This window comes from Zeugodacus cucurbitae, chromosome 3 (genome assembly GCF_028554725.1).
Source record: "Zeugodacus cucurbitae isolate PBARC_wt_2022May chromosome 3, idZeuCucr1.2, whole genome shotgun sequence".
NCBI classification, from domain to species: Eukaryota; Metazoa; Arthropoda; class Insecta; order Diptera; family Tephritidae; genus Zeugodacus; species Zeugodacus cucurbitae.
The window spans coordinates 58,421,473-58,439,559 of record NC_071668.1 but is presented as its reverse complement, the minus strand read 5'-3'; the positions used below and the strand labels follow the sequence as shown (position 1 = coordinate 58,439,559).

Below are 18,087 nucleotides of genomic sequence, written 5' to 3'. Positions count from 1 at the left end.
GTTGCACGGACAGACGCATGGACGGACAGACAACTCGTCTCGTCATCCTGTTCATTTTGATACCCTATATCAAACTCCTTTAGTTTTATGACTTCCAAGCAACCGTTATGTGAACAAAACTATTGTACTCGCTTAGCAACTTTATTGCGAGCGTATACAAATTATTCTTAATGCAAGCTATGACTTTGGCAGTTCAACAATAATTTATGTTAATGTTGTTAGCGTGTTAAGATGCTAGCTGTGGTTAATTTGTTTATAACGGCTTATTTTATATGCTCAAAAATATCTATTTTACCACTTCATGTTAAATTTACACTGTTTTCACTTTAATTTTAATTTTTATCGTTTTATTAAACACAGTTATATGCTAAAGAAAATGGCGGTGCTTTTGACACTACAATGACACAGCCTTTGTGACTGAAAGAAACACAAACATTTCATATATATGTATGTATGTATATTTTTTATTCATTATGAATACAACTAAAATTACAAAATTTTCTTTTTATAAAAAATCGCTGCTTACAAAATATTTTTTAATTAATTCTTCACATCACATAATTTCACGCGCAACCATAACCTAGAAAATTGTAAAAATCATAGCTATAGCAAAATGAATATAACACACAATTTTGAAATTAATTTTTACTTAAAAAATTATAACTGAATTTCACTTTCATTAATTATACCGTTATTCAAGTTTTTATTTATTAAATGTTATTAATTCATCACTTTAGCTTCTACCAATTACACACACACACAACGAACTGACGGCAATAAATTCGTTAAATCGTTGCTTAATTATGCTTTACATATGCATATAATTATTGTCATTAAGCTGTTGCTGCTGTTGTTGTTGCTGCAAAACATGTTGTTGCAATTCGTCAGCATCAAAGAATATCATTTGATCTGCATTCATTAGAGCGCTAGGTGTTTCATCCGCCACTGTTGTGACGATCGGCAATGGAGTAGGACGCGTTTGTAGACGCGCTGAACGACGCACAGAGCCTAATGTTGTTGCTGTGTTGGGTGTTGTAGCAACTGTTGTTAGGTTGCTGGTTTGATTGCAAGCGGTGCTTAGTAAATTAAGTGGCACAGCTGATGTCGATATTGTTGGTGTTATTGTAATGCCATGCATGCCATTTTGTTGACGCTGGTGTTGTTGCTGATTTGCTTCGATTATCTCAAACAATTTCACATCCGAATAGGTGTTAATTGTGCTGGCCATGGCTGTAGTGGTATGATTGTTAGCGTTTGTTGTTGCTGTTGTTAGCGTTGGCATTGCTTTTGTTGTTATGTTGTTAGTATTACTGTGGTCCGTATTTGTTGCTGTAGAAATTTGTTGTTTGTTTTGTACTTTAAACTTACTAGAGCATTACATACACATAAATAACGCAATTTATATACACACACACTTTAATTAATTTAATACAATTTTTGTTAATAAAAACAAAACAATTTTGAAACTCAATACGTTTGTGTGGTTGGTGGTGGTAAACTGTGCAACATTGTTTAAATTTTGTTGTAACTTGTTGCGAAACGGTGCTGTAGTTGTTTGTGTGTAGATGTGTGCCATTTTTACACTGTGTCAACTTGTTTAGTGTTCCCTTTAACAGTATAATGTTCTTTTTTACATCCAATTTAACAATTTAAATAAATATATTTTTATATATAACTTGGATAAGCGTAATTTATTTACGACATATCTGTCTTACGAAATTCGGTTGAAGAATCATCTTGCAGCATATTTGTCTCATTATATAAATTACGATCCGATTTGGTTGACTAGACGTTAAACTAAATAATTATTTATTTCGTTTACTATATATACCAACTGACACTTACCTCACGAAATTTGTGTAGGTACATGGATAGGGGCTCAACGTAATTATCAAAACCCAAATTGGCAAACGCATACAATAGATCATCGCCGTTCACGGTTTTTCTATTCTCTGCTATACTACGCTCAATGGCTTCCGAAGTGATAAAGGATATAAATTCGGAAACACATTCCTGTATGCACTCGCGTGCGTCTTTAGCAATTTTACCATTTTCCGGTACCGGCACCTTCATAATTTTAATTATATTGCAAATTGGTAGGAAACGATCCTGTTCACGTAGCATATAATTACCGCCGCTATGCTTATTATCCGATTCATCATCTACATATAATTGTGTAGTAAATTATAATTTTCTGGTTCTAATTCAGTTGGCCACAAATATCGCACACTTACCGCCTGACACACCATCCTCATCGTCTCGCATCATAAAATCGGTCAAATAAGGTTGAGAATCACCGCTAGTGCTCATATTAAATTTCTTGCTTTTTAAAATAATTAATTTTATATATTTATTTAAAATTTCCTAAGAAATTTGTACTTTTGTATTATAAAAAGTGTATGCATCAACAATTTTGACAGACTTTAATGTCATTCAATCTTCTTTTTTCCAATTTTTCGCATTTGTTTACCAGTAGCAGTGCTGCCTAGTTCTGTATTACTAGATTTATCGTTTATAAATGCATATTATTTATCGGTAGAGCTATGTCGTTTTATTATTACATTTATTAACATAATCTTTAAATCAAAAGCAATAAGGGATAAATACATAATAATTATAAACTATGTCTTCAAATATTTGACAAAAGTTAATTCCTCTGACACAAATCTCAGGAGAACCTAATGTTTATCGTGACAAAACTTTTGTAATCGGCAGTATTTTTTTAAATGTCGATCTGGTAACACTACCGGTAAGAAATAATTGAAATATCTTTCAACTTGAGTTCAATCCTTAATATTTGTTGTTAAACTGTGTTCATAAAGTATTTTAATAAAAAGAAAATTATTTGTTTATAAATAGAGGACGCTTACAGGCAATCATTTAATTAGTTTCAAGCAAATAATATTCGGTTAATTGTGGAATTATGTGTTTTGTCTAGTCTCCAAAGCGGTTTCCAATAAGCATACAAAAAGTTACTTCAATGTAAAGGAATGGCATAAGTTTCTTATTACGCCTCGGCCATTGATGGAAGTAAATACTGTTATAAAGGACCTTGGACACAAACAAATAATGTGCTTGCAGGGAATACTAAGGGAAAGCCGATTCAATAATTTAATTTCACTGTAAGTTGGTGTTGCTACATCTACCTTTAAGGAAGCATGACCGATAAGCTGAAACAAAATAGGCTACCTAATTTTACGCCAGCTGAAGAAAGCTTTTTACTATCATTGGCAAATGAACATGTTGCTTTAATTGAAAGCAAACCAACTGATGGACATATCTGGGAGGAGAAACGAAAAGTGTGGGAAAACATTGATATTGAATTCGGTAAAAAGTTTGGTTTTAGGAGAGGTTGGAAGAATCTACGTAAAAAATATGATAATTTGAAGCGTAAATTAAGACGACTGGAAAGCAAAGAAGGAAACGTTGGGCAAATGTTGGAAAATGTGATGGTTGATGAAGCAGACACACAGAGCACAGATAGTGTCGATAAAGATGGTGAGAAAACATATATCTAAAAATCAAGTTATAATTTTACAATGCATGTTTTAGTATAATATTAAGACAATTTTTCAATATATGTATTTATATTCGTAATTTGTTCACAGACGCTTTTGAAACTGAGCCTGAAATTAATCATGATTTGAATGATGAAACAGTCCAAAGCTGCAGTTTAGACGATCCAAACGAAGATTCAGAACCAATTGAAAACGTGAGTAGCTTCACACTTCAGTTCGATATTTATGTATGTATATACATATATATATAACATTATAAATAAGAAAAAATAATATTTTAGGAAGACGAAAACAAGTGGTTCTCATCGTATTCCCAGTACTCTGCACAAAATAAAAAAATAAAGTCTGTTTTTCTCAGACCTGATCGAAGAGAACGTTTTAGTGTAAAGGAGGAATTGCGGTCTGCTGAAAGGCATCGTTGGGATGCTAACAGAAATAAACGGGAAGCTGAAAAGCACAAATGGGAGTTTGAAAAACACAAATTGGTTGTAGAAAAGCAAAAATGGGAGCTAAAGGAAGCCAAACTAAAAGCTAAGATTTTGCAAATGAAGTTAAAGGTAATTGAAACAATTTTATACGGTAATAATTTGGTCGCATATTTTTTTTAATGGTCAGCAATTGCATTGTTGTATTATATTATAACTGTTGAATTAGCAATACAATCGATAACTTTGTTGACTCTTGTATATCGGAACACAACAGTTTGAGAGCTTTGTTAGCTTTTTGGCTGTAGTATTGGTAAATTAAATATTTTATTTGACACTTGAACCGCCAAAATAAGCCGTTATAATGTAAAAGGAGCGTGTACTACCTGATGTCATTCTCATATTAATATTTGTGCCGATTTTACGCAGTTAATTTGTGATTTTAAACGAAGGATGTGAAATTAATAGTGAATTTTAAATTTATTTTGCTTAGTAGTATTATATGTGGTACCAAAAACGTCGAGTTTATTGCAAAAGCCTAAAACCAGATAAGTTGCGGTGCATAAAATGAAGTTCGCATTTGTTTAGCTGGTGTTAAATAAATAAGTTTAACGTTTGTTCTTAAATAGATTAATGCTGTTATAACATCAAAGTGTTTATGCAAAGCCAAACCTAAAAGTTGTATGTACTACATTCTTGGAGGTTAGAATTATAACTGTTCAGCAATTGGGGGGGTTTTTTATGCCTACGCTAAAATTAACTTTTATAAAAATATCAATAAAAATGTAATAATTTCAATTATTTTCATAAACTTCTCCATCTAATGTTGATTAAACTATATTTTATTAATTATGTGAATTTGTATATTATGTGCATTCTGCAGAACTTTTTAACTGGAAATGGTTCAAAAAGTCCAATCAGCGATATGTATGAAGATAGTGTGCAAGTAAACCCCAAATCTCATACAGGAACGCAGGTTTATACCAACGCACACAATAATGATGAAGCTCAGAACTTAAACAGTATCGACACATTTGTTACAAACATTAAAGTCGAACCCGCACTTGAAATTATAGACATTGGGAATGACTCTGCAAATAACTTTACCGAAGACCGCTCCTCAAGCAGCCGAAGCGAAAAGCGCATACGCTTAGATGCAAGAGAGTATGTCATCGATGGTAGTAGCTGTAAAAAACTGAAAACAATACAACCGGCTTTCAGTGATGAGCAACTTCAGTGGGAACAAGCTTTAAAGAATGATATGCTCGATACTCCTAAAAGCCATTTGCTTGATACCATACAGTTAGTTAACGCTAATATTAGTCCATATGTGGGTGATGATGATGATGACATTGAAAGCGATACTTGTAATATTCCAAACGAGGAGTCCATGCTTTTAGAGACAACAGCTGATGATCAAATGAGAGGTATATATATTTTAGTTAAATTAAATACAATAAGTTTAATTCTCAAGTAATTATTTGTAATGTATACTCTTTGTTTTTATATAGTTGCAACGAATGATCATGGTTTCTTAACGCTGCTAAGCAAGCATAAACTGCAACACTACTTGCCTAAATTGAAAGAAATTAATATTGGCATAGACTACCTGCAATATATACAAGAAACGGACATTCGAGATATATGTGGTCGCGATATTAGTGCGCGTTTACGATTTCGTGCATTATTGGAAGATTGGCGTACAGCTCATGTAAGTGAAAATATTTAAATATGCTACTTATTTCTATATACATTTTTTTTTTTAATATTACGACTAATTGAATATTCAAATTAATAATAATATAATATTTCTAATAAGAATATTCATAATATTCATATATTCATAATAATAATTCTATCTTGACTTTTAAATTTGTTATCTTCGGCGTCAAAAATATTATTTAATGACATTTCGCTTTTGTATAAACTCTTCAATTTTGTGAATTATATCAAAAGAAAACTTCGATAAATTGATAGCAAAGATAAATTTACACGTCGTGCTCTCTTTAGAAATAAATTTATAAGAATAATTTTACTGACGAGTTTCTAGTCAGAACGAGCTTAATATAATAAATAAATTACATAACGTTTATAAAAAATTTTTAATTTGTCACACGAGATCTGGCTGACGAAAACAAGAGAAAAAAAATAAATAAATTAAATCACAGTTTATTCAATGCATAATGGATATATCACAAGATTTAGAAGATTTTAATCAGAGTGCTGAGCAAGCTTTGGAACAGCTACAAGAACAACATATACTTCATATGGATGGTAGACATTAAATGTCATTATGCATATTTTTTAAGTTCTCAAATTTGAAATCACATATATTTTCCACCAGAGCTAACGGCTAAAATCGATAAAGTACTCACGCATCAACATGAACTAATTGCGCTGGTTCGAAAAGTTTCCAAACATAATATATGCCTACCTATAGTTAAAAAAGAAGAGCTTGGCCCTGTTAAGCACGATATAACCAGTAATATAGCGGTGCATGTAAGCAATATTTTTTGTGAATCTACTTGAAACTGTTTACGATGCGACATTTGTGCATTTGAATTAATAGTTGCCTGCTTTGAAATGTCTACTTGAACGCAAAAGTGTGCACCAGTTTCAGCAATATGATTTTTGAATGCACGCCTGGAGGCATTAGCAGAAGAATACTAGTTGAAAATTGCAAAGTTTCTATTTCTTTACCAGATGCAACAATAAAAAACCACAGTGCTAAACAATTATGTGCTAAATATAAATTATTTTAATAAACATACATACCTATTTTTGGAGACCATAATAATTCATTGGTATATCAGTTGTAATAAATATATGTGTTTTGGTAATAATACTATTTTTTATTTTTATTTGCTTAAATGGTTGACATTTGGAATATGCTATTGCTATTATTTTAAAAATATTAACCAGTGTCAATAATAAAATAAAATTTGAAATAATTGGTATTCATTTTTTTTTACTTTAATTATGCATTTGATTGCGAAAAATATAGTATAATTTTTAATAAAAAATAGCAACATTTTTAATAAAAAAATTTTATAATTTTTAATAAAAAAAAAATAATATTTTTTTACTTAATGTCTTTTCTATTATTCGTCTTCATATAGAGAAAATCGCCGCAATTGGAAATAGATACGACCAAAAGAGGTAACTGCAATATGCTGTGTGAATGATGTTCTTTATGACATTTTTTGGACATTTTCCAGATATTGCTGAACTCAAAGCGCTTATAAAGGATGCACAAAATACATTTTCAAAAGGTATGTAATTTTTTTCATATACAGGGTGTTCATAAATGTTCTCCAGTAATCCCCGCTTAAGTGACACTACTAAAGATGTAACAGTTTTTAGGCATAAAAGCGGTAAAGGCACTTAAATTAATTCCGCTTAAGTACCTCGAGCTCCTTACCAAGAGTTTTCTCAAATATTTCAATCTAATATTTTTTCTTTTAGAATGAAAATCACATTTATTTATTATTAATAACAAAAATACGTATTAACACGTTGACTGCCAACTACGAAATAACTCGTAGTATGATTTCCCTTCCAGGAAGCCAACTACCTAAAACTACCACTTTTTGTGTAGCTACGAGTAAAACCGTATTAAAATGGTGTTAGTATCGATAAATGGCTTCTGGGAAAATAAATAAATGTTGGGTTTGGATTCCGTGAGCTTTTTTAATAAAAAAAAAAAAAAATTATGGAAAAATTCATTCGGAGGTCGTAGGTCCTTTTTCTCCTTAAAAAACATCATCAGAAGAAGAAGAAGAAGAAGAAGAAATTGGCGAAATCGACCCACAAAATGGCTATCTGATCTGAATTTGATTCGTGAAGATAGTGGAATAAAATTTTACACAATAATTTTACACAAATTTGAGGTGTGGCATCACTTGTGGAAAAATTGTCAAAATCGGGCTATAACTTTTCAATGTCCCTGATATCGTATATGAAGAACTCAGGGTCTCAGGGTAATTTTTTACCGAATATATCGGTAAATATCTCAGATATTTCATTTTAATTCAGAGAGAATGTTTTTTTTCTTCTAATCGTTTCTCTTTGTACACAAAATGGTTAAAATCGGGTCATAACTCGGGGGAGTCATACTTTATATACGGATTATCAAACTTCCTGTGGGCTTTATACCGCTTATATCGGTCAATATGTGAGATATCTTTGCAAAATCAAGTGAGCATGTAATCTTGGTATATGTAGTGTACAATGGTGGTGAAAATGAGTGAAATCGGTTCAGGAATTACATCAGCCCTCATATACTATATATGAAAATTTTCGTTATTCCATTGGACTTTATGCCGATAGTATAGAATGTTTGGTAGCACCTGGATTTCGCCTTCCTTACTTGTTTTATGTGTTAATTTTTCGTTAATATAATTTTGTTAGTTTGATTTTCTATATAAATTTCTTGTTAATTATTATTATTATTTTTAATACATATAACTTTCTAATTTTTGTATAATTTTATTCAAAATCAAAACAAAGCCGGAGCATCTGAAGAAAGCAAAGGGAAACAAAACTCCAATTATAATAAGGTCTTACCAGCAGAACCATTCCATTCTGTATTAGATTTTAAAGTGTTTGAGGAGTTGATTAAAACCACCGAAGAAGCATATCAAAATTTGGTAAGTTTCATTTTAATTAATTATACAACTTTTTCTTTAATATATATATATATATATTTTTTTTTTTTTGCTTTTTTGTAGATAGCTGAATTACTCACACAAAATATTAGCAATTCTGTAAATTTTCTCAAAGCCTCATGGCGTCGCATAATGAGTGATCATGTTGCGCAGCATTTTTGTTGGACGGGCACACAAGAAAAGCCCGCTATACGCACATTAAGCGTAACGAAGGCATTGAAAGGTGTGTATATTTTGTCTACTTATTAGATCAGTGAGCAAATTTGCTGACAAAAATGTGTTTATACTTTTTTATTTACTTGCAGAGGCTTATCAGCGTAAATTTGATTACTGCACTTACGACGATTTCCAACGTGCGATACAACCATTTTTCCAACATGCAAAGACACGTTTGCAGAAAAAACAAAACTACGAGAAATTGAAAGCGACCAACACAACATTTTAAAGTTAGCTGTATGCAAGTAGGTGCTTAGCATTTAAGTTTAAGTTATGTTTAAGCGATGGGTGTTAATTTACGCGTCGTGGACATTTGCGTGTACAGTTTCAGTGGAACTAATCTTAAGGGGAAATTTTAATATTTATCTTTATAGATTTATTTTAAATAGTATATTTATCACTTATATGTATTAAGCGCTTTAGTAAGCTTAAATTATTAGTTTAATTGAATTTAAATCAACCAAACGAAGTATGTGGCAACTTTGCGCATTTTGCTTAGTTGATATTATGCTGGAAGTTGTTGTTGTTATAACGGTTATCCAAACCACCTTGAACCGGCATGCCTAAATTAATTGTAATCGATGTCATCTAACGGGAGGCCCAGGAAACAAGCTGTTTCGATGGGGTCGGAACCAAAGGGAAAAGTTGCTAATGGCTCCTTTGTGAATGGCGTTCCATGTTGGTGCTACACTAGGTTCAGGTGGTGGGTGAAGGTCGGGAGTAGCAAGGCCCCAACTGTCTTCATTTCTGGAGAAAATAGCGTTATCCCCTAGGTTTGTGGTGGGACCACTCTTCCGGTTTTCCACGATTCGGGTATGTTAAGAGTGGTCATCGACAGTATGAGGACCTTGGTGGAAAGTTTACTCGCGAACTGCAATGGGTGGTAATTTGACACCATGGACGCAATTCACTGGGAGGGAGTGAATGAAGATGATAGCTACTCTGTTAATGGCGTTCAATGCTTGTATGAAGTACTACCAACTTGCGATTTGAGTACATTATTGTGGGTCCGTAGCTTGATCATAGTCAGCGTGGTACTCTCTAACCATGTATCCTCTTCTGTATAACAGCGCGCCATTCTTTCATCCTTTTGACAGTTTGGCGTCAATTGGAAATCCCGAGTGTTGTCAGGTACTTCTCCACCTGATCTTTCCATTGCAGTGGAGATCTTCCTCTTCTTCGGCTACCACCACAGGGTACTGTCTCGTATATCTAATACAATCTAATCAAATGTATCCATCGGAACTTCCGATTTTACAGTAGTGGAATCGGTCGTGAAATCAGTTCTAATTATTACTTCGGTACTTTCACGCAAACATTGCTTCTTTCCTTTAGTTTCTTTTAATATCTATTTCCTTCTTTCCATAATTATATCATGATAAATCTTTCTATGGGTATTATTCCCTTTCTTGTTGGATATATTTCATAGAATTATCGAATTTTGCTACGCGTTTATCGGATGAGACACAGTTTTTCATTATCATTTACTTGAATGAAATGTATTAGTACAATCCCGTAGAATACCCCAGCAGTAGTCAGCCATTCTATGCCGATCCAATCGATCTTGGTACCTCTCCTCCTGGTGAAACCGCTCCCATTGTTCTTCGCTATAGGATACAGGATTCTCTTGAAATTTATCCAGATCACTATGGTGGTAGTGCACTTTGATGGAGATATTAGATGCCAATTTCTTGAAGCCCTCTGGCATGATTTGCAATTATTTGACTTATGATTTCCAAGAATCTCGACCAATTTTTTTTCGTTTTGTTGACCAGTGTTATGTATGCCTCTATTATGTATGGATACTAGCGTATAGTTGTCGGTCTACTAACACTGGATAACTATTGTCTGGCGATGGTGTTTTTATTTGAATTTTATATGGCAATGTTTCCACTCAAAGTAGCTAACGCCACATGGGCTCTCTGAAGATATGTTTCAGTATGTATAAAGTAATGTAGTTATTGTGAAAACACACTCGTTGGTGGTTTGTAAATCATTGAAAATTGCAAATTTTGCCAAATCGGCTCCCTCTTAGGCTACCTAGAATCCAATTACGCGATTATAGCCGAACTAACGACAGCGTGCCATTCGTTTTTCCTTTTCGCTGTTTGACGCCAATTGGTGATACCAGCCAGTTTCTTCTCCACCTGATCTTTCCAACGAAGTGAATGTCTGCCTCTACCTCTGGTACTCAGGTAAAATAAATAATAATCGTTAGAATTTTCATACACATGCGAATGCCATTTTGAAAATGCCCAATCAATTTGTGTATCCGCAGTTGTGGTTGTGGTTTCTAGATTAAGCAGTAAACTAAAGTTTTTTTGTAAGAATATTTCTTATTGTAGTCTCTGTAGACTTTAGACAAATATTAAAATTCACAAAAATTATGAGTAGAGAGTTATCAGTAGTTAGGACTTCTTGAAATGCTGCAATCAAATGTTTGAGAGGAATAGCCGCATTTGTGTAAAGTACCAGAATATTATTGTTGAAACATTTAATCAAAAATGCTAAAACTTTGCGGTCTGAATACATTTTCTTTATCTCAGTGTTATCTATCCTCAGCTCGTTTATTAGAGTAGATCCTCGTTGTTTTAAAATGTTCACCAGCATAACTCCAGATTTCTACGAAGCATAAAATATCTGAAGATATGGAATCAGATGATGGATCAGTTCTCTTTAAAATGTAACCGACTCAGAAAAATGATAAGGAAAAATAAATCTTCCTACGATGACGAGACCTTCTGCAGTAGTAGCTCGACTGCAAGCAACTTAGGTTTACTGAAGCTCTCCAAATTCTGGGCCGAGTATGAACTACAACTTTATTATATGCGACACCCTGACTTATGAATAGTTATTCCCTCAGCCGTAACAATTGGAATTTGATTTCTTTCAATTGAAATTTGCTCGTTTCTTTTATATAGAAAAGATCTCAGAACTTTTTGAATTAGTGTCCAGTAACTTTCTATAGTTTGAGGCTTTTTTCATCGTGCTATCAAACCAACAGATATTTATTTTAATTTGGCATCAACTGAGCTAAACATACGGGCGCCATTTATCTATGTATATATTGTGCTCTTGATTGATTATTTGCCAAGTTATCTCTATGAAGACGAATCTGATTTTATTGACGACATCTTTGATTGAAAATTTCTTTCTTGCACCCTTCCTGATAAGCTGACCTTGTTCAGCAGACCTTATTTTGGGATCTTCAATTTCGTTATTCCGAAGAGATCTATGTTCTCGTGCGTTTCTACTTTGCTCTTCAAAACGAACTTGAGGATTTTGTCGCCGGGTTCTATGCTGAATGGTATCTATGGTTTGTTCAGCAGATCGAACTTCTTGATTTTACTACCTTGTTCTATGTGAAGCTGTATTAAAATTTTGCTCGGACGTACTTCGGGATTTTACCTACGGAGCTTCGCCCCGTTGCCATTCACTCTTCCTTCTTACTATTTGGTGCCATTCGGAAATTCCAAGTGCAGCCAGGTCACTTTCCTCCTAGTCTTTCCAACGGAGTGGAGGTCTTCTTATACCTCTGCTTCCTCCGGCAAGTACTTGGAACGATGAATAGCTACATTATCGTCTTGCTGGAAAATGATTGGTACATCATCCAGTAATTTAATGTAGTATTTAAAATTACTGATACTTAAATTTAAATAATTTACAACCAATTTTATCCTTATGTACACAAAAAATAATGATTATTTTTTTAAATAATATAAAAACGAGGTCCAGAAGACATTAGATTTTCAATAGGTATACTTTTCTTTTTTAATGTTATGACTACACACTCAATGATTCTTACACCCCTATTCTATTTTCATTAAAAAAATATTGTTAATTTTTTTAAATTTTTATTAAGAAATATTTTTTTTGGTATTCTCCCAATTCCAGATCGATACTTGCTGCACCCACCCTCTAACATATGTACAACTCCCTAACTCGCACTTTACGGCATATGATCCCTGGCAATTTCATTGAAATGACCCACTCATAAGTGTCTTGCGAGAGCACGTCCTACAACATCACTGTAAATAGGACAGGCAGGCGACATCATGCATTGCTCAGCTGGCCTTCCCTTAAACGCACAGTTGCGACAGCCCTGTGTCCTTCCTGACCACATCTCCTACAGACATCGGACTTGGCCCTGCATTCCGTCACTCGGTGGTCAAAGCCCATGCACCGGAAGCAGCCGGCGACAGGACTATCCGGACGAACACGGAAGGAAAACTACTTAACGTAGCACCTACCCGCTTCCAGGAGGGTGGACATTAATTTGTCCGAACCTTCGAGAACAACGTTTGCCCTACCATCAGTCGCCACCTTCCAAGAGCTAACCATTCGTACGTCCGTCTTTTTGAACTCAGGGCTGAAATCCCGAAGGTTCACCCGGAATAGTTCTTCCATAAACTCATCATCCCCCTCCTGCTGAACAATGATCCTAGGCCCCAACTTACGACTGACGTTCACGTCCAATCCGGCCTCCCCGAATTTGGCGTTACTCGCAACTTTCACCCTCTCGGCAATAGAGAGAGTGCGTATAACTACCTCACCATTCTTAATTGACGTCATGGACGCAGACACCCAGGGAAGAACCCACTTCCTTCACCAACTTCCTTATAACATCCTGAGAGGAAGCAACAGGAGCCTTGCTCCTTACGACTATCGACCAGGATCCACCGGTTTAGGCATCATCGGCGCAATTGTCTCCATCACAGGTGCCGGAGGGACTGGCGCCCCTGCTACGCTCCGAGGGACGAAGGATTCTCCACAATCTCCCTTCAATGCATCAACTTGCCCACGAAGATGGACATTTTCTGCAATGATGCTCATGAGGAGTACCTCATCTCCATGGGCTCCTTCATAATTGCGACTTCGAGGTTTTTCGCTTCGAAGACAACCTCCCTTAATTCGGCTGTCACAGCTTTCCTCGCTGTAACCTGCCCACCCCTGCACCCCTTGTCTCTCGGATATTGTTGTTGATATTGGAACTGATTTTGAGGGGGACCATGATTCCGCTAGTTTTGTTGATGTCCGCTACCTCTAGCATTGCCTTTACTTTTATTATTGTACTGAGTAGGGATGGAAAGAGCGCGAGCGGAATCGATTTTTGACTTTGGAATTGACTTCTAGTTTTTCGATTCTGGAAGTCAATTAATCAACCCCGATAGTCGACTTTTGTGACTTAAGTTGACTTTTTATAAATTAAGCAACTCGTACACGAAATTCATTAGATATATCAATATTTTTTTAGTTTTTAACATATTATAAAAAGTATTTTAGGATTTCATTGCATACATTTTGGTATTGGATAATAAAATTGCTTTTTTTAATTAAAAAACAAAAAAATTAAAAATAAATAACTACGAAAACCACATTGCTTCGCCGATTGATCTTAAAAATATTAGCTCATTAATGTGCTGAGGTGATAAGCGACTCCTCAACTGATTTGCGATAAGTCCTGCATGTGAAAATAATCGCTCACAGGGTACAGACGTTGCAACTATTGGCAAGTACTTTTTAGCTACTTTCCATAGATACGGATATTCATATTTCATACTTTCCCACACAGTGAACGGATTAGGATTTTGTTTCCGATTGACAGCCGGGCGTGTCAAATATTGTCGTAATTGTATTGGTAATCCTCCAGCCTCATCAGAATCTGCAAGATTGGAACTACAACTCACAGTGTTATCAAAATAAGACCATAAATCATCATTGTCATCGTTCGTTTTCTGAGATTCCGGACCTCAAATAGCTAATATCTCATCTTGAGGGTTAATATTTGCCACCGTTGCTGCCAATGCTAATTTTCGTTCTGTCTTGACAAGATCAGCTACACAAAAAATTATATTAAGATTAAACTAAACCATAGAAATAATCAAATAATGTTTGCATAATCAACTTACCGACATTAGTTACCGCTCGTGCAGAATCCCGAATACTTTGAAAACCAAACTTTTTATAACGAGGATCAACCAATGATGCACAAGCGTACAGTTTTACGGATTCAATATTGCCGTATTTTGTTTCGATGTCTTGAACCATTCTCTTTTTCAAATGTCGCCCAATTAAAGTTTCTGGCGTTAACTCTTCAATCTTCTGTAAAATATAAAATCAATTCATTCAATAAAAATTCAAAACAAGATAATATTGCAATAGCTTTGCTAGTTTAATAATGAGAACTTACTTTTCTAAGACTTGAAATCAAAGGAATGCACTTGCTCAATGTTACACATTTCTCAAAACAAACTTCTTGAGTTATTTGCTAGAGAGGTTTTAAGATGTCACGAACTTCTACTAACGTATCGATTTCCTCACCTGTGATCATGTTAGGTGGCTTAGCTTTCAAAGATTTGTCCATCTTCACTTGTAAAAGCACTTTACTAACATGATCAGCAAGCACAATGAAACGGTCAACCATTTCAAAACAGGAGTTCCATCTCGTTCGCACTTCCTGAATTAATTTCAGACGAGAATTTTCAGGCTTGTCCTTCTGTAATTTCAGCAGCTCTGTAGTCGCTCTTTCACTTTGTCGAAAGAATGTGACAATTTGTTTAACTTTTGACAATAGCTCACGCAATGAGGATTGCTCAGTATGATCTGTAATTAAGTCTTCAAGATTGTCAATAGCATCATTTTCGTCAGCGGGTAAGTCGGAAACTTGATTTCGAGATTCAGATGCAGGTGGAGTAATATTAACTTCGATAAGGCTCTGACCAATATTATTTATTACATGTCCAAAACATGAAATGTGTTTCCCATCGCCGAACTCACTTTTAATAGCTCCTTTGATGTTTGCGCCCCCGTCTGAAACGAATGCTGCTATTTTACTATCATCAAGACCCCAGTCATTGCATATATTTCTTAATTTCAAGCTCAAATTTTCTATTGTTTTCCTCTCTTCCATGAGATAAGCGCCCAGCTCAACAGTCTTCATCTCAGTTTCTGTGAAGAAAGGTTAATATGTCAATAAAGCTAGGAAACAATGAAAATGCATGATAGAAGAAATTAATAAGATTAACGTTGTTTCCTAATTCAATTCACTACTACCTGAAAAAGAATTAGCATTGTTTATACAACGATCCATAGGACCTTGGACCTGAGATTGTACTGTGGAATTTTCTTGAACAGATGATTTTGTTTGAGGTACCAAAGCAACCGATGGAACAGATGATTCGACAGCGACTAAAACCTAAGAAAAAAAATGATTAAGTTAGTATCAATATAAAAAATTTAATTGTCTGTGGAGAGGAATAATTTATGTACAAACTTTAAAAAGTTCTTCAAAAGCACTTACTTTTTTAGGCTGAACTTCGAAATCATTGTGACTGTCATTCAATCTTTCATTACTTGACGGAGGAGCAATCTTGTGAGCACATTGTAAGTGCTTCATCATTGATGTGCTTTTATTAATCAAAAACTGTTTATGACATAAATCACACTTAACTTTACTGCCATTGTTAACTTTTGTGCAATAGGCCCATATCAAACTGGGAGCCATGATAAAGAATTGTTCAATACTATGTACCGTATATTAAAAAGTTAATTACATCAATTACCGGCGGCAATATAAACATTATATTGTTATAGACCAATCAGAAAATCAGAAAGAGGCTATTTATAAAGAAACGCTTCGATTGGTACTTTGTATTGTGATTTTAAAAGTAATCTTATAGTGATTATCTTAATTCATCAACTGTCAAAGTCATCGAGTAAAAGTCGATTTTAATCGATTCAAGACAAGCATGAATCGATCCTAAAAAGTCTATTATTTCTAATAAAAGATCGATTTTCGACTAAAGTCAGAGTCGACTTTTCCATCCCTAAATTGTCTCCATCACAGGTGCCGGAGGGGCTGGCGCCCCTGCTACGCTCCGAGGGACGAAAGATTCTCCACAATCTCCCTTCAATGCATCAACTTTCCCACGAAGATGGACATTTTCTGCAATGATGCCCATGAGGAGTACGTCATCTCCATGGGCTCCTTCATAATTGCGACTTCGAGGTTTTTCGCTTCGAAGACAACCTCCCTTAATTCGGCTGTCACAGCTTTCCTCGCTGTAACCTGCCCACCCCCAACAATGCACCCCTTGTCTCTCGGATATTGTTGTTGATATTGGAACTGATTTTGAGGGGGACCATGATTCCGCTAGTTTTGTTGATGTCCGCTACCTCTAGCATTGCCTTTACTTTTATTATTGTACTGAGACATTCTCGCTCAAATATTAAATCGCATGAGATTATTCACTTAAAATTTCGCTTTGATGTGCCTCTCCGAGGTCTTACTGAGTATATAATTGCTTGTGCAGCAGTTTAATATATAAGAAACGATGCATACTTGCTTAATAATAATTCTAAAAATAGTGCAACATTTAAATTCACAATAAAACACAACTTGTAAACTACCAACTCACTTATCCACAACATCTTATCACATACTTTGCTACAATTTTTATTTTGGTTAATTTTTGGGTTTTTTCTCTGACCTCCTAAAAGACACCTAAAAGGCGCACGTAAAACAAATTTTGTAAGCCTAGCAAATTAAATTTGCCAATAAAACCCACTAAGCCCTAGCCTCTTAGTTTCTACACTTAAATACATTTGCTAAAATTTTTCCACATCCGCTTTTATACATAGTTCACTTTTAAAGCTGTCCCTTAAACTTATACGCTTTAACTTTCGCAATATAGGGAAATAGGGCTGGTTTTTAACTTTTCGTCAACAGCCATCACTTGCTCCACCGTTGATTCCTATGTCAGAGGTCTGTTCTGTTTACTCCTAAAAAATTTTCTGTGAATTATTACTTAATGATATTACCCTATGGAAAAGGGAAAATAGGCTGGTTTTTAACTTTTCTTCAACAGCCAGGACTTGCTCCACCGATGATTCCTATATCAGGGGTCTGTTCTGTTGCCCCTAATAGGGAAAATTTTTTGTGAATTATTACTTAATGATATTACCCGTTCAAAAGGGAAATATGGCTGGTTTTTAACTTTTCTTCAACAGCCAGGACTTGCTCCACCGATGATTTCTATGTCAGAGGTCTGTTCTGTATTAAATGAAATAGTATTATTAAGGTTAAGTGAAAACACTAAAATGTAATTACACATTATTAGGTGACTAGTTATTGGTTATGAACAAGAACAAATATTTAGATTCTAAAGCTACAAACTTACACAAATGAAATACTTACACCAGTATCATCGTAAATCGCAGATTCAGAGAATTCCATGAGGTTTCTATCTCAGCAGGTTTATT

The 18,087-nt window shown here is 34.6% G+C and overlaps 4 protein-coding genes across 7 annotated transcripts; 2 read left to right on the top strand and 2 right to left on the bottom strand.

Annotated features, from left to right (window-relative positions):
• Positions 1 to 443: 443 nt before the first annotated feature.
• On the bottom strand, positions 444 to 2,445 carry LOC105218234 (uncharacterized). The gene is made up of 4 exons (XM_011193675.3): positions 2,235 to 2,445; positions 1,846 to 2,162; positions 1,716 to 1,785; positions 444 to 1,329 (listed from the first exon to the last, which is right to left on the bottom strand). The coding sequence occupies exons 1-4, from the start codon at positions 2,308 to 2,310 to the stop codon at positions 809 to 811; spliced, it is 984 nt and encodes a 327-aa protein (XP_011191977.1). The 5' UTR covers positions 2,311 to 2,445; the 3' UTR covers positions 444 to 808.
• Positions 2,446 to 2,770: 325 nt separating this feature from the next.
• LOC105218236 (uncharacterized) lies at positions 2,771 to 15,777 on the top strand. 4 transcript variants are annotated; one of them, XR_008470363.1, is made up of 13 exons: positions 2,771 to 3,122; positions 3,185 to 3,498; positions 3,609 to 3,712; positions 3,800 to 4,075; positions 4,827 to 5,370; positions 5,455 to 5,654; positions 7,063 to 7,102; positions 7,162 to 7,215; positions 8,453 to 8,592; positions 8,674 to 8,833; positions 8,916 to 9,071; positions 14,235 to 14,335; positions 14,399 to 15,777. XR_008470363.1 is itself a non-coding variant. In XM_054227210.1 (12 exons), the coding sequence occupies exons 1-11, from the start codon at positions 3,025 to 3,027 to the stop codon at positions 9,053 to 9,055; spliced, it is 2,070 nt and encodes a 689-aa protein (XP_054083185.1). In that variant the 5' UTR covers positions 2,771 to 3,024; the 3' UTR covers positions 9,056 to 9,071; positions 14,235 to 15,777. The 4 variants fall into 4 exon arrangements, 3 of the variants coding, with proteins under 3 accessions (XP_054083185.1, XP_054083186.1, XP_054083187.1); XM_054227210.1 differs by having other exon boundaries at positions 14,235 to 15,777; XM_054227211.1 differs by lacking the exons at positions 14,235 to 14,335; positions 14,399 to 15,777 and adding an exon at positions 12,721 to 14,127.
• On the top strand, positions 5,868 to 6,788 carry LOC105218235 (uncharacterized). The gene is made up of 3 exons (XM_011193677.3): positions 5,868 to 6,217; positions 6,288 to 6,442; positions 6,513 to 6,788. Exons 1-3 carry the CDS (start codon positions 6,127 to 6,129, stop codon positions 6,576 to 6,578), a joined length of 312 nt encoding a protein of 103 aa, XP_011191979.2. The 5' UTR covers positions 5,868 to 6,126; the 3' UTR covers positions 6,579 to 6,788.
• On the bottom strand, positions 15,095 to 17,094 carry LOC128920341 (uncharacterized). Its single transcript, XM_054227430.1, has 3 exons — positions 16,127 to 17,094; positions 15,880 to 16,021; positions 15,095 to 15,774 (listed from the first exon to the last, which is right to left on the bottom strand). The coding sequence occupies exons 1-3, from the start codon at positions 16,328 to 16,330 to the stop codon at positions 15,095 to 15,097; spliced, it is 1,026 nt and encodes a 341-aa protein (XP_054083405.1). The 5' UTR covers positions 16,331 to 17,094.
• Positions 17,095 to 18,087: the final 993 nt, after the last annotated feature.